Below are 26,989 nucleotides of genomic sequence, written 5' to 3'. Positions count from 1 at the left end.
GCCTGCAGCAATTCTTAGGGCTGCCTAGTTACGGGATGAGTCTGCAGTTGAGTCCTACGGGTTGCCCTGGCCTATGGTGTTCCCTGCTGCCATCTCTTAATTTCTCATATTCCATTGTGCTGAAGCCTTGATCCAACAACGAACAGGAACACACATCAGTAAGAACTAAACCCGGGGGGGAAACTGTGCTGAAAATTGAAAATCTGATGTGGAGATGGCAGCCACAGAAGAAGTGGAGCTGCGGGTAATGCTGCCAGGTCCGGGGAATGACTAGGGCTAGTGAGAAGATGGTCACTGAAGGTGCAAAAGTTCTCTACCTGCTTCAGCCAGGGCAGAATGCTGCAAACTCAGTTACCTGGCTAGAATCAGTGAACAAGTAGGAGATGTCTTGGCTTTCTAGGTGAACTAACAAGCCAGGAGGGTGTTTAGACAGGTGGAAGGGAGGTGAACAAATAACTTGCAACATGTAACCTCTTGGACAGACTGTTGAGCATCAATCTCTACTGCCTTGCAATTTGGTTAGTCGCTTAAACCTGTGCAAAGCAGGTGTTGAACATTGCCTGTGGTATAGAATCCTGATCTGATAGTGTTTGATGTCCCTCTTCACAGGCTTGTATGACAATGCTTGGTGTGGTGGAAAATTGAGACCTCTCCCTGTTTATTTCTGTTCACAAAGAGGTGTCCAAATTCTTGAATATTTTGGCGGCTTTACGTTGTTCAGATTCACAGTCTGCAGGTCACTTATGGGCAGTCTGTTGTGAAATATAAAAATTTAGGGCTGGAAGGGACCTTGTGAGGTCATCATGTCCAGCCCCCTGCACTGAAGCAGGATCAAATAAAGCTAGACCATCCCTGACAGGTGTCTGTCCAACCTGTTCTTAAAAACCTTCAATGATGGAGATTCCACAACCTCCCTTGGAAGCCAACTCCAGAGTGTAACTACCCTTGTAATTAGCAAGGTTTTCCTAATATCTAACCTAATATCTCCCTGGCTGTAGATTAAGCCCATTTCTTGTCCTGCCTTTAATGAACGTGGAAAACAATTGATCACCGTCCTCTGTATAACAGCCCTTAACAGATTTGAAGACTGTTATCAGGTCCCCACTCGGTCTTCTTTTCTTAGGACTGAACATGCCTTTTCTCATAGGTCAGGTTCTCTAAACCTTGTATTATTTTTGTTACTCTCCTCTGGATGTTCGCAGTCCCTGTTGTGTTGATTAGTTACGTAGTTTTGACCAGTATTCTTGCTTAAATTGCGTTTAACACAAGTGTTCACCGCTGAGAAAGCTCTAGTTCTGATGAGAAAGTGAAAGGGTTTTAGAGTCGTGACCCAATCAAAATTTACTCTCAGATGTGAGTGAATATTCATGGGGAAACGTGTTCCACTGTTGGCTCAGCTCTGATGCCACGTGCCCGTTTTGGGTAGGATTGGCCTTCTTGGCTCCCCCTTCTCCTAAAGCAAGCTCTGTCCCAGTGCCTGGTTCATTGGGTGAAAAGAGGGGGCAGCAGGAGAGGCTGGAGGTACAGTGGGAAATAACACCCATTCTTTATCACCAGCGATGACTGGAAATAGCTTGGTCCGCTCCTTCTTTTCTGGTTAAGGCCTAGGCCTCCCTCCCAACCCTGAGTCTAAAATAAGTGTCTGGCTTTTAGTTTCTGTTCTGGGATGCCAGCACAATTGTTGGATGGTAAAAAGATCCCATAAAAGTGTGTCTCCTCTCCCACCAGCTGCACAGACTCATCTGCATTTGTTGCTGGAAGCTGAATTTATAAAAGTGATGAAATGCAGCAGGGAAATTAACAATACTTTGCTTTGCACTCCAGTAGCACTGATCATCTGGGGATCTCAAAGGATCTCACAGACCCTAAGGAGCTAGCCCTCGCTGCCCAACTTGTGAGGTAGGGATGCATTACTCCCCCCTAAGAAATGGGGGGAGGTGGAGGCTCGGAGAATTTACATGATTGCGAAGGGTCAGAAACTTGAGCAAGGCTTCATGAGGCAGGGGGCAGAATGGTGGTTGGGGGCTTGCATGGCTCACTGACAAGCTACTATTGACTTTGCTCCCAAGGAATTTATGGTGGAGGTAGCTGGAAAATGAGGTTTTGTTCTGAGGAAAACTTTCCTTTTGAGGGGGGCGGGGGGGGGGCGAGATGAAAACCAAAATATTTGGGGTTTTCTGAAACGCTGCTGTGGTGCCTCCTGGGAGCTGTAGTTCAGATACCTCATACTCCCTATTGTGTCTGTCGCCAGGTTTGACTGCATCTCGCATGACGCGCCATGGGCTCCCCTCTTGGTGAGGGGAGGTGGTGTATTATGGCAGGTGTGTGGTTGTGGTGCATCCTGGGAGATGTAGTCCAGCTGGGGAGCCTGGCCCAGAGAGGAGAATGGGAGCATGAGGCACCTGAACGGCAACTCTCATGAGACAGTATGGTGGCATTTCAGAATTGAAATGTTTTCATTTCTAGGCATTGATTTTAGACCAAAAAATCAATTTTTTTCCCCAAGTAAAGTAGATGCTTTGTGTGTGAGAGAGAAAATGTTCAACCACCCCTAGTTAATTGATCCAGGAAATCATATGTTAGCAGCACGTGAAGTAAATGGCCCTGCCTCTATCCAGGGTGAGGACACCCCCCCCCCACACACACACACACCTCTTTTGCCAGCAGTGACAGATTTCCCCACTGGCGAGGGCCTGCTGCTCCTCACAGAGAGAGGGGCTTTGCACTGGGACTGCTGGTTTTACCATAGAGAGCTCTCCTGAGCTGCTGTCGCTTCCACTGGTTTGATCCCTGCCTCCCATTTGCTCCCTGAAGAGGTGGAGAACAAGTAGAGGGCCACTGAGTGTTTAGCTGATGAGGGGGAAAGGAAAGCACTAGCTGGCACCTGCCAGCCGAGGCCAGCATTAAAGTTTAGTCTGTTTCCCTTGTCACCTTGAGGTGATGGATTCTCAGCATTATCTCGGTGTTGGGTGTTGATGGGCTTGGATTTGGATGGAGCAAGTTTCGAAGTCATTGCACTCGTCTCTGGGAGGGCTCGCGTCCCTGAGAGACTCCACATGGGTAGCTCCATTGTTCTTCAGGTGCACGGCTGTCATGGCTGTGGAGGGAGAGACAGCCCCTTGAGTAGCCTGGTCCCCATTCATGGTGGGCTTTGAAGATCAGGGCCTGGCCCTTGGACTGGTTCAGGTATTAGTTGGGGAACCCTTGCAACGACAGTAGCGTGGCAATGATCGGTTCCTATTCTGGGCTGTTAGTTGGAGCTCCTGTTTGCTAAGGATTGGAGGAGAACAGCGAGACCCAATGGCAGCACCGTTGCCCCAAGCAGCCAAGATGGTGGAGCCCTCTGGGTTTCTCTCTTGGGGGCTGGCGTCCATGGCTTGTAACTGTCTGATATGTTTTCAAGCCCCACCTTCTATTCTTTTTTTAAACTACATTGCTAAAGAAAAATACCAACCCTAATAATAGCTCGTACAACTTCCTGTACCGCTGCCAGGTAGCAAGTGCAGGCTGCCGAGGCTGTGAGACAGCCGTCGCGGTGCGGGGTGCCGTCGTCTGCGTAGGCAGAGTGTTGTTCGCTGCGCTGAGACGTGCCAGGTGTTTCGGAGAGCAGCTTTGGGAGTCCCTCTGGAGCAGTGATTCTCAATCTATTTACCACTGTGGGACGCATATGCAGCTCTCTGTGTGTTATGTGGGCCTCATCCACACAATGTGTACACTACTTGTATGTCTCCGAGGATGTCACGTGGGCCGCACGTGTGCTGATTGGGCCGCACGTTGAGAACCACTGCTCTAGAGCCTGGAGCATTCGAACTGCTGCATCCTGTCCCACAGCAAACGGGCGTCACCAGCATGAATTTTGTCATCAGATGGGATTTCTTCTCCATCCCCATCCCTTATATTGACTCACTCAGTTTCCAAGCACTGTGGCTTCTCTGTCTCTAAAGCATCAAGTCCAGTCCCAATGTAGTGTTACAAAATAACGTAGGGCTGAGTCCGCGAACTTCTGCCTGCTCCATTAATTTCACAGTGGGACCGCTCTCTGAGCGCCTGGAAGATCGGCCCTTGTAGTGTTGCTGAGCTCCTAGTAATCTGACTGCTGCGAGGGGAATGGGCAGGGGATCGGAGGAGCAGTACAGTTCCTGTGCAAACGGCAAGAGCACACGGGGCTGATCTGAGGAGCGAATGCTGCGTTTTCCTGCCTATAGGGGCAGGGTGGGGGAACTGAATAAAGCTGTCCTGAGTGCACATGGGGTGCAGAAATGTCTCTCAGCCTGGTTATGTTACCTGATGCCATGAGTTAGCGAGTAAGCAAACAGACATTCTGCCTGGAGTGTCGAGAACTCTTCTCCTTAAGGGATGGCATTAACCCCCGCCCCCCTCCATGCACACACACACACACACACCCCTTGATTGTACAGTGCAAATTGGTGTGAAGAGCATAGCTGAATGTCGTTGAAATCCTGCGTGGGAGGCTGTTCAGTGGTCAGAGTAGAGAAGTCTTGGGGAAACCCTGCTACTAACTTGTGTGACTTGGGGCCTGTCTATGAGCCTCTGCTGCCCAGTCTGTGTGCTGGGGACATTTCCAGCCCCTTTGGCAAAGTGCACTGAGATCCTTGGATTGAGAGCCCTGGACTGCAAGAATGCACTCTGCTTGGGGACTGCATTTCAGTCCCATTCAAAACCATGAGCCAGTATCATAGAATCATTGGGTTAGACGGGACCGCCAGGGTCATCTGGCTAGTCTAACCCCCTGCCAAGATGCAGGATTTGTTGTGTCTAAAAATATATAGACTGCAGCTGCCCAGCTTACATAGCAATTTAATGGTGGTGCATAATACACCTGTGCTTTGTAATCTGCAAGGGCTTCCTACTCAGTTCTGGGTGAAATTCAAGAAGCTGATTTTGCCTTATAAAGGTCTAAACTGTTTGGGTCCAGGTTGCCATAGAAACTGGTGGTTCCCCTCGTGTTCCGGCCCCACACGCAGTGGGGGAAGACCCTCTGTTCTAGAATTTCCCCTGACTTGATCTAAAAGAGTCCAGATTTGCTGATGTTCCGGGCACCTCGAGAAGCTTATTCGCTCAGGCTCTTCCTAGGGGCCATCGGGTAAAAGAGGAAGGTTTTTTTTTTTTGTTGCAGGGAGGACGAATCTTCTAGTGGTATTGGCATTTTGTCAGCATGATGTTTGTTTCTCCCTCCTCTGTTAGTGTGTGTTCAGAACGCACTTAGCAAGAGCCCTAGGTGCAATATGTAAAACTGAAAACATTTCAGAGTGGTCGTCCGGGCTCTTCAGTGTAACCGTCCTTGGAACTGTTGTGAGTTGCTGTTTCTTTCATGTGACTGCAAGGGTTTGCGGATTGCCACAGTGTGAACTTGTGAAGTCTGACTGTCCAGCTGTTTGCCACTTATGGTGTTTCCTTTGTTAGCACTAAAGGTGTCAGTGTTTTGAATCAGAGACTTCCACCCACGCGTGTAGTTTCAACTTTTCCTGCATCCTGCAGTGAGTCTGGTGTTGACCTCAGTCCTTTCTAGCTCTGTAAAAGGTCAATACAGACCAAGGCTTCCTCCCTTTGTGGCGGGAGCCAATAAATGCTCTTATTTGGACCACCTTAAGACTGAAGGAGGTTATAGAACAATACAGCTTCAATTGCTTTAATGTAGTAACTGACTTCAGATGGAGTTAGAACTAGACTTCAGATTGGGCTGTAATGGGTGGAAAGGAAAGGCTGTGTCCTGCGTGGATCCTGTTGGCAGAGATAATAGTCTGGGATAGTTGGGGGCGGTGCCTGTGGGCGAGAGCCGCGCAGAGCTGCTTGCATGCCTCCGCCTAGGAGCCAGACCTGCTTGCCACTTCTGGGGTGCAGCGCGGTCCGCAGTGCCAGGACAGGAGGGAAGCCTGTCTCTGCACCCCGGCTGCGCTGCTGACCGGGAGCCGCCGGAGGTAAACCCATGTCCCAATCCCATGCCCCAATCCCCTGCCCCAACCCTGAGCCCCCCCAACCCTCCAACACCCCTTCCCACACCCCCAGCCCAGAGCCCTGACCCCCCGTACACCTCAATCCCCTGCCCCAGCCCTGCGCCCCCCGCAAATCCAGAGCCCCCTCATCCTTGGCCTCATCCCAGAGCCTGCACCCCCAGCCCAGAGCCCTGACTCCTTCCTGCACCCCAACCCTCTGCCCTAGCCCAGAGCCCCCTCCCACACCCTGAACCCCTCATTCCCAGCCCCACCCCGCAGCCCTTACCCCCGCACCCCAACCCTCTGCTCCAGCCCTGAGCCCCCTCCCAGACCCCAAGCCACTCATCCCCAGCTCTACTGGGTTGCGGGAACCAACAATTTTCTTCAATTGGGTCACCAGAAAAAAAGTTTGAAAACCACTGCTCTAAATGGATGTCTCTGATGATTAGCAGAAACAGCCAAGGAAGTCCTGGAAACCCACGTGAAAGGCCAATTAGATTCATGCTTATGATACACTGGCAAAAAGATAGGTGTCCTCTAGGAGAAATCCTTCTTTAAACACTGCCGCTTTCCTCTGCTGGGGGACAGTGGTTCACCTGGTCCCTCCCCTGTGTAAAGAGCAGCTGGTGATGTATGAAGTGGTCTCTGCTGGCTTGAACTGGGGGAGCCACTGTTACAACTTCCCAGGCACGTTCTCTGGAGCTCCGCTCCCCTGTGTTGTGTCTCATCCATTGTTCCTGTGTTTTACACCGTGTGGTCTGTGTGACTGGGCTGGGAAATTCAGTTACCTCCTCCCCCCCCCCCCCCCTTGCAGACACAGCTAAGTTGATGGACGAATGCTTCTGTCAGCCTAGCTACCGTTGCTCAGGGAGGTAAAGTTCCTACACTGACGGAAAAACCCCTTCTGTGTACATTACGTCTACATGATGGAGTTAAGCCAGCATAACCACGGCGATGTAGCAGTGCTGGTGTAGTCTCTGTACTGTAGACAAGTCTCCATACTGTAGACATATGCTGAGTGGCATCTCTTTGGGAAGAGAGGCAGGAGCATACTTGCCTTAAGGGGCAAGGACAGGCAGAGCCCTCCTGGGGGATGGGTGCGGTGCTTTATGACCATGGGAAGGGAGGTGCCTTCTTGGCAAATTGAGAAGCGGGTGGGCCTAACCAGAAAGCTGTCACACTGAAAAGGGGAACCCCTGGTTTTCCGGCACAGTGAAAGAGAATGACTTTGCAAAAGGAACCCTTTCTCTGAACCACTTGCCTGGGCTGAGCCATGGGATGGCTGCTGTCAAGCTGGTTTGGGTTTTAAGTATGTGGGTGTGTCATGGAGTAGAAGGGAGATAACTGGTCATTGTGCCCCCTCGCCCCCTTTCGAAGCTGAAGAAAACAGCTGGTGTTGGGCCTTGCACTTGACTGATAACCCAATGCTTCAGCTGGGGGAGGTGCTCTCCAAGCACAGGCACCTGGAAATCTGAAAAATCAGCTCAGTTTTTCTTTGGCTATTCAGATCAGGACACCCACCCCACGGCACACTCCCCGCCCTGTTGATCTCATCGCTCAGGGGCCCCTACCCCAGCGAAGCTGTAGAAATAACATGTCCCATGCGCTTTCCTGCTCACAAACCTCTGTGTCATTCACTTTAATTTGAATCCCGTTTTTGCCCGTCATGCTATGGGATTGCTTTTTTCCAGTATTAACTGAAAATTGGGATTTTGATTGGTGCTGGCATTTCAGGGTCTCCCTCTGGCTATGCCTCCCCCTCTGGAAAATGCTGGAATTGGTGACATCAGCAGAGTAGGGGAAGCCCAGGCATGGCAATCTCAAATCAGTTTTCACTTTGCTTCAGTCTTGGGTTAACACTCCAGGTGCAGAGCTCTCAGCCGGTGACAGTGCGTGGAGCATTTCATTGAAAAAAGGAAACTGAGGTTGCATTTCTGATTGTGTTTTTCTTTGAGTAACTTGTGGCCAGAAAACCCAAAAGAACCACCCTTACTTTGTGTGTAAAGCGGGAACGGCTCCTCCTTGGTTATACACCGGTAACAATTTGTAACTCAGCACTCAGATCAGTATGGGATGAATCAGAAAGTGACGGCCCTTTGCGTAGGCTGAGAACAAACTTCTTTCACTCTTGTTGGTAACCGGTGCTTTATGTGAAAGGCCCTTGATTCCTGACTGCGGCTTTGAGTGATGGAAAGTTAGAAGCAGTATTGCACGCCTAGCTGTTAGGCGTGCTGCTTGTGGAAGGGACAAGCAATGTATACGTAATGTATGAGGTATGTTCGGGCTGAAAATTTGGCTCTTATGAGTTACCCTGGCTTGTTACTGGGAAAGTGGCCGTGGGACTACCAGAGACCTGTGCGGATCATTCAATAATGCCCATTCCAGGAGAGGAAAATCAGCATATCATTAACCGTATTAATACTGGTGCATCCTCAGCAGCTGTTTTGCTGTAGTAAATCAGTTTAACCAGCAGGAATGCCAGGACATTCCAGGTATTTCCAGCAAGCACTAAACTCGTGCGTCTGTGGGTCAGATCAGGTGGGGGCAGCTTCTTGGTTTCCAGTTGTTGGGGGCGTTAAGCTCTCAGGCATAATGCCTTGCTTTTAGCTTAATGGCGGAAACTCTTGGGAAGTTGCTTGTGTCTCACAGGATGTTGTTATCTCAGAGTATCTGTCTTTGTAGCTATGCCCATAGCTGGCTGTGTGGTGACAGTCTGTATTGTACATGGGAGCGCAAACTACAGCCTTCCGAGGCACTTGAAGTGGGCAGAAAAGATGATTGTGAAGTAAGTGGAGTAAGTTTTGCACCATTCCTGTCCTTGACTTTGATCAGCGCTGTTTTGTTTTGTTTTGTTTTGTTTTTAAACATCATCCTTCCTAGGAAAAGCGAAAACTCAGGCAGTAATTCCGTCGGGGTATATATCTTTCCACTCCCCAGTAAAACATTGGTCTAGTAAATGTGTGAAACACAAGCTCTGAGTTTCCTGGACCACGTCAACACAGATGGGAGCAATCCGGGGACGGGCCTGTCAGCTTTCACTCTGCACAGGAAGGCACACCGGAGAGGAGAACTCATTGATGGTGCTTTCCCAAAAAAGGTCTGAACTCTTCATTTGATTCTGCCACTTCCCTTGCCACTCCCTTTCCTGTTAGAGGAGGTACTCAGTTTTTTATTCCTTTCTTCAGATCTGCACGTCTGTTTAAATGCTTCACGTAAACTGAGATGCCGTATCAAGAGCTATAGCTGGGTTGCTGCTGGAGGGGCACGCAGAATGGCTAGATTGAAGGTTTCCATCCACAGAACAGGTACAGCAGTGGTACAGGCCTCTCCTTTGCTGCTTTGCTGAATTGACTCAAAACACCCGCCCAGAATCTCTGGTCTGGGCGAGCTGCGATCAGCACAGGATCCAAGAGGAGCGGGGGAAGGTAGCTTTATGTCCTCTTTGAAGCTCCCCACTCCTGGCTAACATAATTTAGAACAGTGACAGGCCTGCTCTCATGTTCTTAGCTGTAGGTGACGTGTGTGTGTTGTTTAATAAGACTGGGACTTTCTTTTCCAAGCTGAAGACCACTAAGCAGGGATAGGATTGAGGTCTATAAAATCATGCCTGGTATGGAGAAAGTAAATAAGGAAGTGTTATTTACTCCTTCTCATAACACAAGAACTAGGGGTCACCAAATGAAATTAATAGGCAGCAGGTTTAAAACAAACCAAAGGCAGTATTTCTTCACACAACGCACTGTCAGCCTGTGGAGTTCTTTGCCAGAGAATGTTGTGAAGGCCAAGATTATAACAGGGTTTGAAAAAGAGCTAGAGAAGTTCATGGAGCAGCCGTGCTGCTTTAGCATGTGTGCTAAAGGCCACGGGTATACCTAGTGTCCTAGGTTCCCAGCTGGGGTCAGGGCAGCCGGCTGGCCCCCGGGATCCGGGGGCAGCGGCCCGGGCAGCGGGGGTCCAGGGTCGGGGTCCGGGCTGCCCCTGCCCTGCCACCTGGCCCCCATGGCCCAGGTTACACATTGTGGACCGCATATGTGGCCCACAATGTGTAATATGTTAAGAACCACTGTCATGGAGGATAGGTCCGTCAATGGCTATCAGCCAGGGTGGACTGGGATGGTGTCCCTCTGTTTGCCAGAAGCTGGGAATGGGCAACAGGGGATGGATCACTTGATGATTACTTGTTCTGTTCATTCCCTCTGGGGCACCTGGCATTGGCCACTGTTGGAAAACAGGATACTGGGCTAGATGGACCTTTGGTCTGACCCAGTATGGCTGTTCTTATGTCATGACTGTGTTGGGAGGTGGCCCTAGATCACTGCGATTTAAAGGGGCAGCCCTCAAGAAGCCAACTTCCCAGCTGCTTTGCACAAAGAGACTGAGAATCAGACCTAATCACCTCTAGCAACAAGGAGGGTACAAATCACTCTCTGCCCATCCAAATCTTGGTGCCTTCAAAGATGCCAAGCTTATTTCAGATAGAGCACAGAGCAGCTAGCAGCTTGTAATGATTTGCACTCAGAACTCAGCAGGGGCTGAGGTTTGAACCAGCAACCTGGGGGGCGGGGAAAGGGCTGTTTGATTTCATGACTGCTCTTTGGAAGCACCCAGTCCCTCCTCTAGATCGTTTAGAATTAAGTGTGCTCTCTCTCTTGTCTCGGGCAGTACTGCAGGAGCCCGGGATGTGCAGGACTCTCTCTCTTAAAATGTCACTTTATTAGAGATTTCGCATGTGATAACTCCCCGTATGGCCTGTGCTCATATGAAATCCCTGCCTAGCAGATAAAGTCAGTCCAAAACTTTTCAACTCAGCTACCTCTCGGTTCCCTCTTGCTAACACCCTAAGTTCTCATACTCTCTCTGTTCATGTGATAGCTCTAAAGTGATACTTCGTTCCACTTCTGTTCTAATTGTAGTTTCTCCCTTCCTACTTAACTTGGTGGACTGATTGTTAGTCTCTATCAATCCAGGATTGTGAACGTTGTAGATAGCAACTCTGTGCTCTTTGGTACCAATGTAGGAGTCTACTCCAAGTCATAAAATATAGATGGAGGGTGTGTGGGTGCCATATTAAGTGTATTTCAGTCTATAGTTACCACCTTTGTCATTTTCTCTGGGGCAAACGGATGTCATGATTGCACTGACACCTTACAGAGTGATGTTTCAGTGTATCAAAACATCAGTGTGTTGTAAAATAATGGTGACTTTGAAGGAAAATTTGCATCCTGCCAATGATGTTTGTAGCTATATCCTGTTAAACAGGACAAACAGATCTTCGAACTGACATACTCCCCACTTGGGACACCTGACTTAGCGGTAGTCTGCTATGTGAATTTACAGGAAAACGCTCTATGAGAGGGAAGAACTCTGTTCTCATTTATCTGCTTCTCGTTTAAAAAAAACCACAACTTTTCTATACAGGTTTTTTTTCTTTGTATTGTTCAAAAGTACAGTTTTCTCTCCTGATGAAATTGAAATTTTGGCTGTCTGTGTCTGTACCCCAGACTCTTCTGTGTTAGAGATAGGAATGCGCACACATGTGGCATCAGTGTTAATTGCTGGGGAAGCTCACACACTGTATTTGTATCCCAGGGAAAACTGTGGCTCTTGGAGAGGAATAGTATTTCTCAGTGGTAGCGGTCGACTTTGAACTTTTAAATTGTAAAGACCTGCCCTCTCCAGGCTTTAAAAATGGCGAGGAGTCAGTGTCAAGGTCCTGTGTGCACCCAGAGTTTATTAAAAACATTTTCCATCTATGACCCCTATATTCCCTTTTATTACTGATGACCAAGACACACACATTTTGAAATACAGACCCAGATATCCCAGTTCAGGTGCACAGTTGCTGTGACTACCAATGCAGGATGTGTAGTTGTTCATACAAAGTGTATCTAACTAGCCACTTGGCTGCACACTAATGTGTGCGTGGTAACAGCTCACCAATTCAGCATGCAATTATATGCGGGCCTTGCAAAGACAGTTACATGCCTAAGTCCCATGCTGTTATGTTTTAAATGTACTTTGTACACCCAGAGCTGTGGGTGGGGGCATGCTTTGGTGAGGACTTTTGAAGACCAAACCCAAAATTCATAAACTCCTGAAAATCTATCCCAGAACCATGAATATATGCACGCTGTTCTCCTCCTCTTCACACTCCAGAATTTCTGGCATCAGAACTGGGCCCTCAGCAGTGAATTCTGATGCTCAGAGTCACTAGATTCTGACATCGCTGAGACAAGGGGACCATGGCAAAGCAAGGGTAAGAGGCAGAAGTGGTGCTTTACAAACACACGGCTGGGTAGTTAGCACTGCTGGGAAAAGGCTAGTTATGTTGGGCTTTGGGAAGCTTTGTCAGAAATGAACAAGGGCCCCTTTAAGGGAGATTTTATTCTGGCTGCTTGGGAAATCTCCCCTGTTCAAGTCTTCCTCTTTTTCAGAATTATCTCTCTCTGTCTCTTGCACACAGTCTTCCCTCTCCTAGGCTCTTGAGACAAAGTATTTCAACTCCAACCGCTGGTATCAGCTATCCTAGCTGAACTTCCTTCTGTGTGCTGTAGTGCGGCCTCTCTCTATGAATTGCACTAGTATCTCTATGCACTGCCTAATATTCTGCTTTTTGCCAGCTATGTGTAATACGTCCATAAACACCCTATAAAACATATGCCGGCAATTGCTGTGAGAGGAGTTAACTCTCCAGCTGCATTGCAAAGCAAGGTCCCTCCCTTTCCCTCCGACCCCCTCACCAGTCAGGAGCTAGCCAGGTACACCAGGGTGCACCGATCAACATCACAGCCTGCTCCATGTGATTCCAGATGCTACACCGCTACCCTTTCTAGTTCCATGTGATGGGGACAGGAGGGAATCTGGTTTGTTACGATGTGAACTGACATCTGTAGTGTGCTTTTTTCCTCCTCCAGGCCTTATACGAATCCTGCATTTTCTCTTGTCTTTATGCCCCATGCCACTGAGGCCCTTCCTAGCAACCATTATTCTTCCGCCCCGGGGTGGGACTGTAGCAGGGCTCCTCTGAGAGTGAGTCAGTGCTGCCTCTGCAGTTGGCTTGAGGGGTTTCTTCTGAGCCGCCTAATGAAAGCAAATGGTCTTCTGCCCTCCGTGTGCAGCACGGCGTGACACAGGTCTGGAAAGAGTCTTCCGTGGGCGTGAGCATTGCACAGGGCCACCAAACGAACCCTGTAACCCTGCCTCGTTGTACAAGCGTATGGGCTCCCTGATGCCCACAGAGGGGTTCCCAAAGACTTGTGCTCCCTTGCGGATTACTCCGTTACAAACTGACCCGTTCACTCCTGCACCTGCTTTCACTTTCTAGGAACGTGGGGGTCTTGCAGGTGAACATACTGCCAACAGCCCACCCTGTAGGCGCCCGGGAGTAAAGCTAGTCCAAACCCCCCCACCAAACCGTACACTCGCCCCGCCTTTATTCATGAAAGAACGTTGAAATCTTTTGGATGAAGGCATCCAGCAAGAACCACATGTTTGTAGCTGGTGGGAGCTTGGAACCAGGGTGGACCAGCAGCCCCCCTATCAGCTCCCCGATGGTCATGGCAGTCCAGCATTAGTCTGTCTCTTGTTGCTACTCGACCTTTTTAGCCAATGCACGTTCTAATCTGACTTCTTCCAGAGTACCAAAGTCCAGAGTCCTTCCCATTTTTTTCCTGACTCTGGGCCCTGTGGTTCTTTCATCCTCTCATCCCAGGGCCTCAAAAGTCCTTATCCCCGTATATCAGGGGAGTTCATGCCACATTCCCCCGTGGCTGGCAGGGGAACCAGGCCCTCCCACTACTCTGGGAGGCCAAAGACCCTTTACTGAGCAGCTATGGTCTGCACCGCCAGACTCCTTGCTGCTGCCTCCTTTGACCCCCTCTTCCTACCAGCCATATCCCCCACCTGAGGGCTCCTGTGAGCCGGTCCCTGGCTGCATTCCATCCCAGTCCTTCCATCTGGGAGTCCTACCCTTGCTCGGCTCCCGCCAGGGTCTCCCCCTGCTCCTGGGCTCAGTCTCTCCCTGCTTCTCCCAGACCCTCCTTCCAGGCCTGACGCAGGAGCCTGATCTGCTTTCTGTAATCCCCGGAGAAACTGCCACCACAGCTTCCCCTCAAGCTTCAGTTCAAATGCCCCTTAGGCGCATGCTTCTTTCTGCCTTTCACCCAAGAGAGGACACTGCCAGATGCTTCTCCCCTGGCTCTTCTCAGCTTTCCTGCCCACTGCCTGGTGCTCCTCCCCAGCCAGGTCTGATCATCATTTATACTCACCACCCTTGGACTCAGATTCTGGTTAACCAGTGCAGGGTTTCTACAGCTCTCCCCCCACACACACACTCCTGCGTGCCTCTCTGGTTCTACGTGACTCATCTCATTCACGAGCCCGAGAAGAGGGATCTCGTGCGTGCCCTGAATCCGAGAAGGGGGAGCCGATGAAGGAATGGCATGTGATTGCCCAGAGTTCAGTTCATTGGTAGCTTCGGTTATTGCAAGTGTAAACAGAGGCCTACACTAAAAACCACTGGCTTGAGTTAGCCCAGGAGCACCTGCCCAGAAGGCTCAAATGCTGTCTTCCCCTCACTCTTCTTCCCAGCAGCTCTCCCCTTCATATGCTCTCCAGCTACGGCGCTCTCCTTTCTGCACCCTGCTCTCTGACACACCCACACACCTCTGGGCCCACTGCAGAGTGGAGCTGGGCAGAGATATAGCTGAGTAAACCCTTTTTAGGATTAAAGGGGAAGCTTTCCAAGCACCTGGGCTAGCCGGGTTTCCTGGTGTTTACACTGTTCCTGTGCATCATCCCGTTTTACTGTAATTAGAGGCTCTGAGCGCTGCATTCCTGCTGGGAGCCGCTACCCTGTTGGGAAGCAAGGATTTGTATTAGTGGATAATTACTTTTCTACATCGTGTTGAAACCTTGGTTTAGTTAGCGCATGTACCAAGGACAGGAGACCTGAGCAAGGCTGTCTATAAGGCCGTACCCTATTTCCATTTGTTCGTGGTTAGCCACTTCCTTTTCCTTGGAACAAGCAGGTTTCAAGAGTAGGGTCAGGGAGCTGTTCTTGGTAAAGCTTGGAGAGTGATTGAGGCTGGGTTGCTGCTTGGATTTAGGTGTTTGCAGCTCGAGTTCACTGTAAAATGAAACAGCAGCCAACGCAATAGGAAAGGTTCAGTCGATAAGAAGCAAACCAAAAAGAGAACGGCTTTCAAAGGTTGCCTGACTGCAAAGCCCCCTTAAAGAGAAGCCAAGATTACTGCAAAGCAGGTTAACAAGGTCGCAGGCACTCTGCCAGCATTTGAAATCTAAAAATAGGGACATTTGAGGAGAGAAATAGAGACGCTCCCTTTTAGCTCCAGTGAGATGTATCGGACAGTGGAGTTTCTTCAAAGGGCCGGGAGAGAAATGTGTAAATATTGCTGCTAAAAATCAAATCAAACAAAATTTGTGACTGAACCTTGTAAAGGAGGATTGCTGCATTGTGTTTCCTGGGGCATACAGAGTGCCTCGCACAATTTGTCTAGATATGCGTGAACACACAAATTACACTCCGTATTAACGCCCTGCTAGAACATTTAGCTGGGGCATGTATACAGGGTAACAGTCCAGTGCAGCCGGCTGCCGTAAAGCACCATAACAGTGACAGGTCTGAAAAAATGGCCTCATGTAACATCCCAATTCACAAGCAATTCTCATTATAACGGGGTGTCTCCCAAAGTGCAAAAGAGTGGACACACCACCAAGCTCACTCTCCACCTCCCATTCTTGCAGTCGTCTTCCTGCCTTTCCACGTGGTCCACAGTCATCAGTGATGAGACAATTTCTCTGTCCAGTCCTTTCTGAATCCTGGAGGCAGCCTTGCGTGAAGTAGAGTGAAGGGAGTATAGAGAGACAATCTAGACTAGTGGATAGCATGCACTGGGCTGGGAGTCAGGAGATCTGGATTCTATTCCCAGCGTTATCACTACTCTGTCATGTGATATGGGCAAGTAACTTTGGCTCTCTGCTCCTGTTTCTCATCCTTCCCTTTGCCTATCTTGTCAGACTGTTAAGATCTTTGTGGCAGGAACTGTCACTTGCTATTTGTTTGTACAGCTCCTAGCACAATGATTCCTGATCTCGGTGGCATCCTCCGTGAATTATGCACCAGCCTGACAGGTTTGTGGCAAGCACCAAATGATTTTAAAAGTGTGGTTATTGACTAGGAAATTGACTAACCAAACCAAACTATTTTCTGCTGCCTCCCAGTGTTCAGTTCACCATGCTGCGGATTTTGTACGGGCAGCACAGAACTGTGTTGTAGGAGTTATCAGAGGGGTGGGGAACTGGAGGCTTCGACACACAAGTGGTGAAAACATGGGGCATTGGTGCCCAGCGAATCTGCTGGTTTGAGCACCAAGCAGCAGAGTTGAGGGTTATCCTTTTGGGGAGAAGTTTTTGCTTTTACCTTCATGTAATAGGCAGTGGCAGAAGTGATGTATAATTTTGGGTGAAGGGCATCAACACTTAGTTCCTCATCCTTGACAGCAACCACCCTCCTCACTGCCGCAATATCCACTGCTGCATCCAAAAATGATGGTTTAAGCATGCTAGCTGGATGTTTCTGCTAAAATGCTCAGCAGTGAAAAAATTCATTATTGTGACATTTTAATTGTTGTCATTATGATCCAGAGTCAACAGGGATGCGTTACAGCTCTTGGAACTATTGTTTCAGGCTGTCTTATTTGCAAATGCAGGCAGCCAGGCATGGCTGAATTGGGTGTACATTATGAAGATTCTTTTTGCAATCATGGTGTTTAATTTTTATTAAAGCTTAAATTTTGGAGCATAATTGTGCCGTAAACTTTTCAGTTGGGAAGTTGTGGAAGACATTAGTCTGGATGGAACGTGGCCCTAAAATGAGGTACCATGATACAAAGTTGAAGTAAAAGCAGCAACAGCTGTAAATAAGCATTGAACAGCTGGTGTCTTGATCATCAAGGTAACAAGGTCAGAGTAGCCATAACAGTGAGATGACCCAAGGATAGTTGTTTAACCAGTGTTACCGTTCAGGATTGACTGTACAGCGTGGGATGGGGTTGCCGTGCAGCCTTTGAACGATGCTGTGGGTAAGCAGGGGTGGGGGTAAATGTAGCGTTATAAGATAATAGTCTTTGAATTAGAGTAGGGCTGCCTGGCTAGAAGGTGTCAGGTAAATTTTGCCTGGAAAGATTCCAGCCCCAGAGTAGGTTGGATTTATTTAAACATGATTTAAATCCCCAAATTGAAAGCCTTGATTTCAACTTTTTTCCATTTGTACTTCTGTAATTGCTACCCAGGAGGATATGCTATTCTAGCTATATACATCTATTTAAGCAGTTATGTAGCTTAATATTTTCAGATTTGTATTATCTGTACCATTTTAGTATGATAGAACATGGTGAAGGATCTATTGCTTTTTTACTAGCTAATTAATTTTTGTTCATGATTTGTGTCAAGTTGCATTAGGATGGTAACTGAAATTTAATTAAACACACAAACAGCATATACAATTTATTTTTATTAAACAAAACGAGCCGTTAATACAATACGTGACCTAGTGTGCCATATTTATAAAGCTTGACCTCAAAAGCTAGATGTTTTTCCCCAGATTCTTTCTTTATATAGAAAAGCAGCCTTTAACTCAAAGTTTTTGCTAGAGACTCAGGGATTCAGCATATTTTCAAATTTGTTTTAAAAGAGCCTAATAAGTTTAGGCCTTAACATATTTTGTATTAAATTCAAATTGCACTTCAAGCTGGTTTATTTTTAAAAAGAAAAACTTATTATAATTTAACAGAAAAAAATCTCACTTCCCCTGCCACTCCTCCAAAAAACCCATCAGTTTTTATCCACCCTGGCCCAAGGGCTTGTACTGAGCCCAGAAATGACCTGGGAGCCTATGGAAGGTGCGTTCTCTGTGACTTTTCCTGCTAAAGAAGTGGGCTGCAAAATTCTTCCCACATTGAAGTTTCCGTGTTGCCCCATCATCAGCCCAAGATACAGTGACTCCAGTAAGGAGATGCTCAGTGCATGAATCATTGTGGCTAGATTCCCATCTGAGAGGATGGGGCATAGTTCTCTGCCACGCTGAAGCTGCTTCTCACCATCCTTCCTATTGAGGAAGACTGCCTCCCGCCCCAACTTGAGGCTACTTTGATAAATGGAGGGGAAAGGTTGATGTCGTGGCTGGATCCACTTCAGTCTTGCTTCAGCTCCCTTTGACCTAGCTGTTCTCTTCATTGAGGGGCTAACCTTAGGCAGGCATTGTTCTTGTTTATGATTTGTATTGCATTAGTGCTTAGAGACCCCCATCATGGCCCCAGGGTGCTGGGCATTGTACAAACACGCAGCAAAGAGACAGTCCCTGTGCCAAACTGGTTGCCATCCAAGTCGGTTATTGCGCTCTCTTGGTTGCTGAGAAGGAGCTGTGCAGCTGGGTGCTGTCAGTGTGTTGTAGCTTCTCCCAGCCTCTCTGGTGGAGTTACTGGTAGATTTTAAAGAGGAGGGAGGATTGTATGGATTCCTGCAGAACTCAAGACTCTTGGGGATGCAGGGCAGCTGCTTAATCACATCGTTACCTAGGTCTGGTGTGAGCTGCTGTAGGGCTGCTCCATCCACTCCAGCAGTAAAATGGGGGTAACAGCACTGCTTACCTCCCAGCGGTGTTGTGAGGATAAATACGTATGTTAAAGATTGTGGGGGGATCAGGTACCAGGATGTTGGGGGTATAAAAGTACCGACGCTCACAAGGTTTGGTAAGTGGGTGGGCAGCACCTCTGGGAGCGGCTGAGTAGTATAAACGTGACAGGTTGGCATGCCTCCGTCGCCATCCATTTAGAACTGTGGTCACGGCCTGGTAATTGTCTTCTGTTCTGCCAGGGGGGTCCTTCCCCCAGCCAGTGAAACGTCTTCCAAACGGGCTGAGAGCTCTTTGCCACGCCGGGGGCTTGGGCGGGCCCTCTGGCTTGCGCAGCCCAGATCAATGAGCCACTTTGCTGTCTGGCACAGGTTCTTTCTGCTCTGATTCTGCCGCGGCTGTGGTGGAAGAGGAAGAGGAGGTGTGTTTGCCTCCATCACTTCATGAGTGTATTGTGTCTTCAGAGCCCCTCCGGCCTTTAGAGCAGCCGTCCGAAATGCTTCTCTGTACCTGTGCCGTTGACTCGCGCCTCTTAGCAAATGAAAACTGTAAGAAAACGTCCCTTTCCCATCTCCCTGTGCACAGATGGCACTATTTAACTCTCCCTTGGCCTCTCTAGTGCAGTCCCATCCTGCATCACTGGACTTGCCTCTGGCTCCTGAGTCGGTCGACTCCCCTTACACGTACTGGGCTTCCCAGGAGGGAAGTAGATGCAGCTGTGTCTTAATGTCACGATGGAGCTCGCCCGGGGAGGCAGTAAATTCCATGGCTGCGGAGAGCACGGATTGCGCAACAGAATTCCAAGCAGAGCCTTGGATCATAATATTTGGTATAACATGCCTGTTTCCCCTGCCTGTGAGGCTCTCGCATCCAAACAAGAGGCCCTCCCCAGGAAGACTGTTCGGGGCTCTTGCCTCATAGATAAGGACGGGTTTAATGGGATGTTTGGGGGATTTGTTTGATCTGCCTTCCAGGTGGAAGTCAGAGATCTCCCAGCCAGAAATCCTACTCTCAACAAAGCACTTTGTGGGAGGTATTTCTGAGCATGTCCTAGGGGCTGTGTTTCACTTAGTGAGGGCCTGCTTCCCTGCTTGGTGAAATGCTGTGCAGGTGTTTGGGGTACCGGAGGCCAGAGCTGTCCCTTGGGTACGGCGAATCGGGGCAACTACCGCGGGCAGAGAGGTCAGGCGAGAGAACGGGGTGAGAAGGCGATCGGGGAGGCGAGCAGGGGGTGGGCGAGGAGGAGCTCCCCTACCAGAACCTCCCCCTCTTCCCCAGCTCCTGCCTGCCGGCGCACCCCACCAATCAGTGTCTCCCCCTCCCTCCCAGCACCGACCACGCAGCGCACTTGGGGAGGGGGCGGAACTGGGTGGGAAAGAGGCGTGGCAGGGGTGGGGCCTTGGGGGAAGGGGTGGAGTGAGGGCGGGGCTTGGGTGGAGCCAGGGGGAGTACCCCCCCGGCAGATTAGAAACTCGGCGCCTATGCCCCGGGCTCTGCCCCCCCAAGGGACGGCCCTGCCAGAGGCTCTCAGTAAAACTCAACTCTCTACTATGAAGATGGCTCTGTGGGGGGCTTGAACCGTGCCCTGTCCCCTCCCATGCGAGCAGAGGCGCAAACTGCTTCGACTGCAAAGCTGGTCTTCGCATAGCGCTCGCCATGCGCCCGTGGTTCTGGGTGACTGTAGGGCACAGATTCTCTCCATCCTGTCCATAGCAGGACAAGACACTTTCCAGGGTAGCTCCTATCCATCCATCCGCATTGGCCATTCCTACCCTTTCTTGTCCCTCTGGCTGAGGAGGGGTTAGAACCTCCCCAGGACAGGGTGTGCCTCTGTTAATCAAATCCATGTTCCTCCTGGATCATTACCAAGGAGCCTGTAACAGTTCTTTATTTGTCCGGGCCCAAGTAGTACATACAGGCAGAAGCTCGGCTCTTGCCTTATCCAGTTCCAGAGAAATCTAAGGGAAAATTACCACCAGTGAGAGCTGTCGAGTAGGCAGGGCAGGGCTGGATGACCCCAGGGCCTTGTCTACAGTAGGGCTCCCACCAGAGCACATGAATCCCTGGCAGAACGTAGTGTGGGCAAACACCTGTAATGCGGTGATGGCGCTCTGAGCTGGGGAGCGGAGCACAGGGCGCAGTGATGCATTAGCAATGAGCACTGCAGAAGGGGCTGCTTGGATAGACACTCCCAAATGAGCAGCACTTTCTCGTTCCCACTTTATTTCCTTCCTTGTATCCTTTGTTTTCGTGCCCCTCTCCTGCTGTCAAGAGTGCTCCATTGGCTCCAGTCCTGGAGATGAGCCCTTGCTAACTTTGAGCACCGCCCTTCTCAGTGGCTCTTTCCTGCCTAAATGTCCCCAGCCTGCAGGAGAGGGGGGTCCCTGTTTTGGCCTGCCGGTGGATTTAGCTTAAGGAATGCTTCTCTGTTCTCATAGGCACCATCCAGTAGGCTGCAAAGGCCCTAGGGGGGCGTGTCGACAGTACAGGCCACCCGCACCTGGGAGGACAGGCAAGCAGAGGTGGGCCAGCAGGGAACATACAAGCTGCCCATGCCGACCGTGTATGAAGCTGGGAAGCAGGTGAGCTGGAGACCTGACCTGTTGGGGGACAGGAGATGAAATAACCATCGTAAAGGGAAATCCTTGGACGGCCTGGCCGGGGGAGAGCCTTAAAGAAATCCCAGTGAGCCACTGGGTGAGTGGGCAGGTAGCAGGGCAAGTGCAGGAACTACCGCCCAAGGCTTGGCATTCTGTGCAGCCAGATTCCTGTCTGTGCTTTTGCATTCTGGGGGCAGAAAGAGCCCTCGCCCCAGTAAGTAAGAGGGCGAGGTGTTTTCCTCTCTTGCCCAGCTGCTAACTGCCCAGGTTGTACGGGTGCCTGGTTGTTACATGGTAGAGACTCCTAACCGTCCCTCATTCTGTCCAGCGGGTGTCTGAGCGCTCTGGTGCTGCTGGCAACCAGTGCTAAGCAGAGGGGGGGAATCTGGGGTTCCAGGAAGTGGGACGGAGTGGGGGGGTGGGGGGGAGTTGAGCTGGGAGCGGCTCGTTTATCTCTCTGTGCTCTTCTCTTCCAGTACACGGGACCTGAGTCCACAGAGAGACCCCTTTCGATGTCCCGGCATGAGACCTCTCCGACGACGGTGCAGCCGGCTGGCAACGGCCGCCCCAACGCCTGCTGCTTCTGCTGGTGCTGCTGCTGCAGCTGCTCGTGGTACGTCCTGTGCCCGGCTCAGCACCCGAGGCGTTAAAGAAGCCCCCTCCCCCTCCCGCTCACCCGCCGCTGCCGGCTACCGATATGCCCGTGTCTCGGGGCCGAGGCCCGGTGGGGAGAGTGGCACCCGTGCCACCATTCTGGCACCGTTGTTGGATCCCTGCGTGCGTCCTGTTCCCAAATCTCCCCCATCGGCTCCATATTGCTCAAACGCCTGGCGCATTGTGCGTGGGGGGGGGGGGCCCTTCGGTTCCCGTTGGCATGGGGGTGAATTTAGCAGCGACCATGAGAAACAGAAGGCACGAGCACCAGTTGATTTTTGTCCTTTGCTTAGACTGTAAGATCTCTGAGGCAGGGACCATCTTGCGGCCTGTGTCTGTGCAGCGCGGTCCTGGCCCATGATGATACAGCCAAGCTAGCACAGGAGTGCTGGTTCGTCTGCACAGCTCTGCCAATGCCCCACGGCGCTGAGCTCACTAGCACCCCTTTGGGGGAGACGTCTGCAGGCTCTTCCAGCTGGGTGTTACGCTGGTCCAGGCCTCCGAAAACGCAGAGCTGCCTTTTCTTAATCTGCCACTAGACGCTTGTTGAGCATGTGTGGGAACAGCCTCCCCCACCCGCCTCCAGGGCATTTGTGTATTTGCGCTTGGTTTATAGTTGAAGGCTAATTGGTGCAGTGTTTAAAAACTGACTGTAAACACCATTTTGAGCAGATGGCCCCAGTGTTTGTGCTGAGGGTTGATCTGAGCCCCATGGAGCACGCTCTGCATGCGTGTGTTTTCACTCTCATCCACGCAAGGAATTTGTAGATTTTTGTCCTGATTCTGAACATAGTAAATGGACAAAAGGGCTGAGTTTTCTGAAATGAACAGAGTGTAAAGCAACTTGCGGTCGGGGAACCCTTGAGGCAGGGCCTATTAATTGCTCTTTGAAAACTCATTAAATCCAGCACAGCACGGAGAAGTGTGAGTAACACTTTTGGGGCAAAACCTGGTTCCTGTTTCAGGGGGGCACAGAAATCCCATGCAGGTGATAAGGCTCTCGGACCCCCAGATCTAGTGCTGATAGTCTATTTCAAATGGACCTAAAATAGTCCACAATCTTCTTTTGATTCAGAGGCCGGAGCCCCTGCCTGGCTAGTACCAGCACAGATTCATGAGGTGATGTATTTGCTTCTCTGGTGCCCGTCACACTAAATACCCAGGCCTGGATTTCTGAGCCATCAGGTGGGGAATCTTGTTGTTTGGTTATTCCCATGTCTGCACACAACCTGCTCGGGATTAGGATGCCCAGTGCAGGTTGATTGTATTTTATTTAGCCAGGTCAAGGGGGCAGAAATGGTTCTTCCTGGTTAGAATCTCTCTCGCTTTCGTGCTGGGAACTGCTTAAAACCATGTAAACACATCTGTAAGAGCAGCTGGCAGCAGCTGCCGCACAGTTCAGTGGTACAGTGTCTCTGCCCAAGCAAGATGCCCCGAGTTTTCAGTGTCAAACAGCATTTGCGCTCTGAACAGCTGGCACAGAATCAGTCCCTCTCCCAAGGAGGCTGTAGGATGCTGGTGGATTGTAGGAAACCATTCCGGTGGGCTGGACACATTTGTTCTGTGACCTGTATTATGGGAGGGGGAATTAATGGTGGGGGGGGGGTGCGTCTGTGACCTTTGGAAGCCCAACCTCTCACGAAGGAGGATCCCACAAATACCCACCGGGCAGTGGTTGCATGGGAACTTGTGTGTGCAAATGGGCAGTTCGCTGCACGGTTCCCCCCTGTGCCTCCTTTGACAGCTTGCCCCTCACCATGTCTCCTGTCCATGTCTGCCGTGCGTCTGGGAGGGATTCATAGAACCTATTGCGCTGTTTGAGGATCTGTCTAGGGTGATTTGGCCAGCGTTCCCGCTTCCGCTGGCCCTGGCTGCATCTGAGCCTTCGCTGGCTCCCCAGACTCTGCACTGTTACTCTCCAGCTCATCAGAGCAAAATCGCCCCTGCTGCGAGATCAGTGCAGCTGGCGGCTAATTCCAGGGATGAGTCTGGCCTGCTGTGGTCTAGGGATGTCGTGGCTAGCAAGATGCTGAGTAAACCCACAATTGGTTGTATCAGCCCCTCCCCTTACAGGCAGACACGAGATGCTATCTCAGGTACTGTCTCCCCTCCGGGCCTCACTGTCTGATGGTCCCTGTACTGTGCTTGGTCCCCTTCTGCACAGCCAGGGGTGGAGAATGAAGTACTCCCACAAAGCCACCTTCCGCCCAAGGGAGAGTCCACAGATCCGTCGCAGCAGGTCTCTCCCGTCTGTGCAGCTTCCTGCAGGCAGAAACCAGACCTGTTGATCCAGGCAGACTGGCTGTGGGTGGACCCTCGGAGACCCCTTTGCAGAGCAGCTGTCCCCACACCTCACCCCCAGGGTTGCAGAGGAATCTGATAATGGCTGAGGAGGCGGAGGCAATGTGACTACTGCTGTCCAGTTGTTACCTTCTGCTGGAAATCCCTGCTCAGCCCCCGTCCCCAGTGTGTACGTACATGTGTGTACACACAGACACGCACGTTTTCCAGAACCTGGGTAACCGTGCTGAGACGGCCCAAACTCGCTACACAGACCCTTGCTTTATCCCCTGGCACTTTTGGCCTTGTTGATTCGTACAGCTAATAGTTTTTTCTTGCAATAAACTTCCCAGTTGAAAACAACAAGAGCACAGCGTACGCTTCCCCTAGCCACAGAAACTTTCTGCTGTGGCCTTTGCAGACCTTGCAAGCTAAGCAATATTGGGCTGTGACCGTGCTTGCACGGGGGACTTTTAAGGAACATGTTGTAAGTGCAGGAGAGGGTATCTGTGACTCAGTAGGGGACACTCTTTCCTCCAGTCAGGACCGGAGCAGCACTCCTGCATAGTGCTAGAAGTGCTCTTGTCCGGATGAGACCCTGTGGCACTATCTCTACAAGTAAGGGGGTTATGGCCAGAGTCCACTTGGGCTGATCACATTTTGCTGCTTTGAATTTCCCCTTCACGTTTTGCTTCGCCATCTGTCCTAAACAGCTGCAGGGTACTGATGCAACAGCTAAGCTTCACCCCAGAAGTGGTTACATTTCAGACTTAGGAAGCGGGGCCCTGGAGTACCTCGCTGAAAGGTTGTGAGAATTAACGAATGGCTGTAAAGCCCTCGGCAATCCACCCATGGGACGAGCACTTTGAAGCACAAACCATTTGTTATGTGTCCAAAAAAAAGGAAAACCCAGTACAAAATAACTTAAAAGAGAGTGGGGAGTGAACCCTTGCTAAGCTGTGAATGTCACGGGGGTGGCAGGTGCACCGGGCTGCAGAAAGTACGGGCCTGAGCAGTACGTAGGAGAGCAGGTAGCTGTAAACCAGGTGACAGCCACCCCCATGGCAGAGCTGCCAGAGCCCGTCCTGGCTCTCACGCCGCCTTGGCGCCCTTCTACAAAGGGACCCTGGAGGAAGTGAGAGGTTGCCCTTGTTCTTTTCTCAGCCCCTCCCTGCTGTGCAGACTTTGCCTTGCAAAGGAAGACGTTTCTGTCTTAATCTGGTAAAAGCAGAGAAGGGACAATGTCGCAAACAGGAAGTGCTGCTCCTGTTGCGGTTTTCCACGCATGCGAAATTCAAGAGGCCCAAGGGAAGTTGCCTGCCTGCGTGCTGCTTTCCGATTGCACAGCACCCTTCCTGGCGAGAGAGGGGAGACAAGGGTTTCACTTGGGGGGCTTTAAAAAAAAAAAAAAAACCCCAACCGAACCCCTTGGAGCAAAACCTCCCAGGGGAACGAGGCCCTGCTCCTGCCATCTCAGCGGCATGGATTCCACAGGCAGTAGCTTCCAGAGAGCAGGCCCCTTGCAGCTCTCAGTGGCAAAGACTGGCCTGCAAATTCCCAGCCAGGGGTAGGACCTACGCTCTCCTAGCTCTCGCGTAGCGCTTTGCATCCGTAGATCTCACGGCTGTAGCTTTAAGCTTCTCTTCATATGGCTGTGGCTAGGGCGGGGCTTCCACAGTATTCAGATTTGGGTAGTGTTCATTTTATTGTGGGGAAGCTGATCGTCCTGTGGAGAAGTAAAAGGGTGTAGCGGTTAAAGTGCAGAACTAGGAGTCAGGAGTCCAGGCTTCAGTCCTAGCTCAGCTTCCTGTGTGATCTAGGGCAAGCCATAGAGCATTTGTGCCTCAGTTTCTCCATCTGCAAAATGGAGATGATCCTCCTGTACTAACTCCCAAGAAGTTTTAAGAGTTAATTCATCAGTGTTAGCTGCTGTCCTTAGCGCTATGGACGTGCAAAGCATTACCATGAAATCTGCCCAAGAAGCTCCTTTTCATTAGCCAGCCGCCTGTTTTCGAGGCCATTCCAAAGGAGCCCCATGCAGACAGACTCAATTCTGCTCCAGTTTCATTCGCCCAGCTCAGCTAAGGAGGTGATTTTTGTCCCTCCAGTTGTCGTTTCCGGATGGAAGTTGTTGCCTTTCCTACGAGCTCGAAGGGCTAGGGGAACCTGTGATGCCTCCTGCCCCTGCTGCCGGATGCTACAGCAGACGTCCGCCAGCTGGTAGTGCTCGAGGTGTGAGTGCTCATCCCAGCCCCCTTCATGGAGGGCAGCCAGGACTTCTCAGCACCGGACCTAGGGAGTAGGCCCTTGAAAGACATCGCAGTACCTATAGCCCCCATGGTACCCCCTTTCTCACTCAGACCAGTTTGGCTCGCTCCAGTGAAAATTTGGGGGTGATGAGACAGCAGAAAATCCAACTGTGGTTTTCCCTGCTGCAGCCATCAGACATTGATGCAGGCATTTGCTTCTCTCTGACTCTGTCTAGGGCAACATACCCCCTCCCATCAGTGTCTCAGGGGCCTTTATTAAATAGGAGACTGCACTGGCTGCCGTCAGAGGTTACCCCGCTCTCAGTTCGCTTGGGGCTTCCAGGAAGTAGATTCATCGGAAATTAGATTACTGCAAAGCAGTCCTTTCTAAGGAGCTCCCTTTGCCCGAGCCACTGACTGCAGAGCCGAGCCAGCCTAGAAACAGGGCACCAGCCGGCCGCTCAGCTCACTTCACAGCGTGGTCTGGATTCATTTTTTAGTTATTCTTGTAAGTGGTTCCTGTTGCCTTCATGTCGCCTCTGTTGCTGTTGGCCTGGGGCAGCAGCGACCTCTACTGGCTGGTTCCAGTAATTGCCACTT

At 50.6% G+C, this 26,989-nt stretch overlaps 1 protein-coding gene across 6 annotated transcripts in view; it reads left to right on the top strand.

Annotated features, from left to right (window-relative positions):
• Positions 1–26,989, top strand: part of RGS19 (regulator of G protein signaling 19) — a 58,565-nt gene that overhangs the window by 18,311 nt on the left and 13,265 nt on the right. For 3 of the 6 annotated variants that reach the window (XM_043526768.1, XM_043526767.1, XM_043526766.1), the window contains exons 2-3: positions 21,045–21,188; positions 21,683–21,819. In XM_043526768.1, coding sequence (XP_043382703.1) covers positions 21,159–21,188; positions 21,683–21,819 — 167 coding nt within the window. In that variant the 5' untranslated portion in view covers positions 21,045–21,158. Of the gene's footprint in view, positions 1–5,656; positions 5,940–8,291; positions 9,052–9,139; positions 9,260–21,044; positions 21,189–21,682; positions 21,820–25,448; positions 25,708–26,989 lie in introns of those variants that run through there. The other 3 variants (XM_043526769.1, XM_037915819.2, XM_037915818.2) reach the window with 3 other exon arrangements.

The sequence above is a fragment of the Chelonia mydas genome, chromosome 13 (assembly GCF_015237465.2).
Source record: "Chelonia mydas isolate rCheMyd1 chromosome 13, rCheMyd1.pri.v2, whole genome shotgun sequence".
Lineage (NCBI taxonomy): Eukaryota > Metazoa > Chordata > Testudines > Cheloniidae > Chelonia > Chelonia mydas.
The sequence above is the reverse complement of the archived record's forward strand: the minus strand, read 5'-3'. Positions and strand labels throughout refer to the sequence as shown.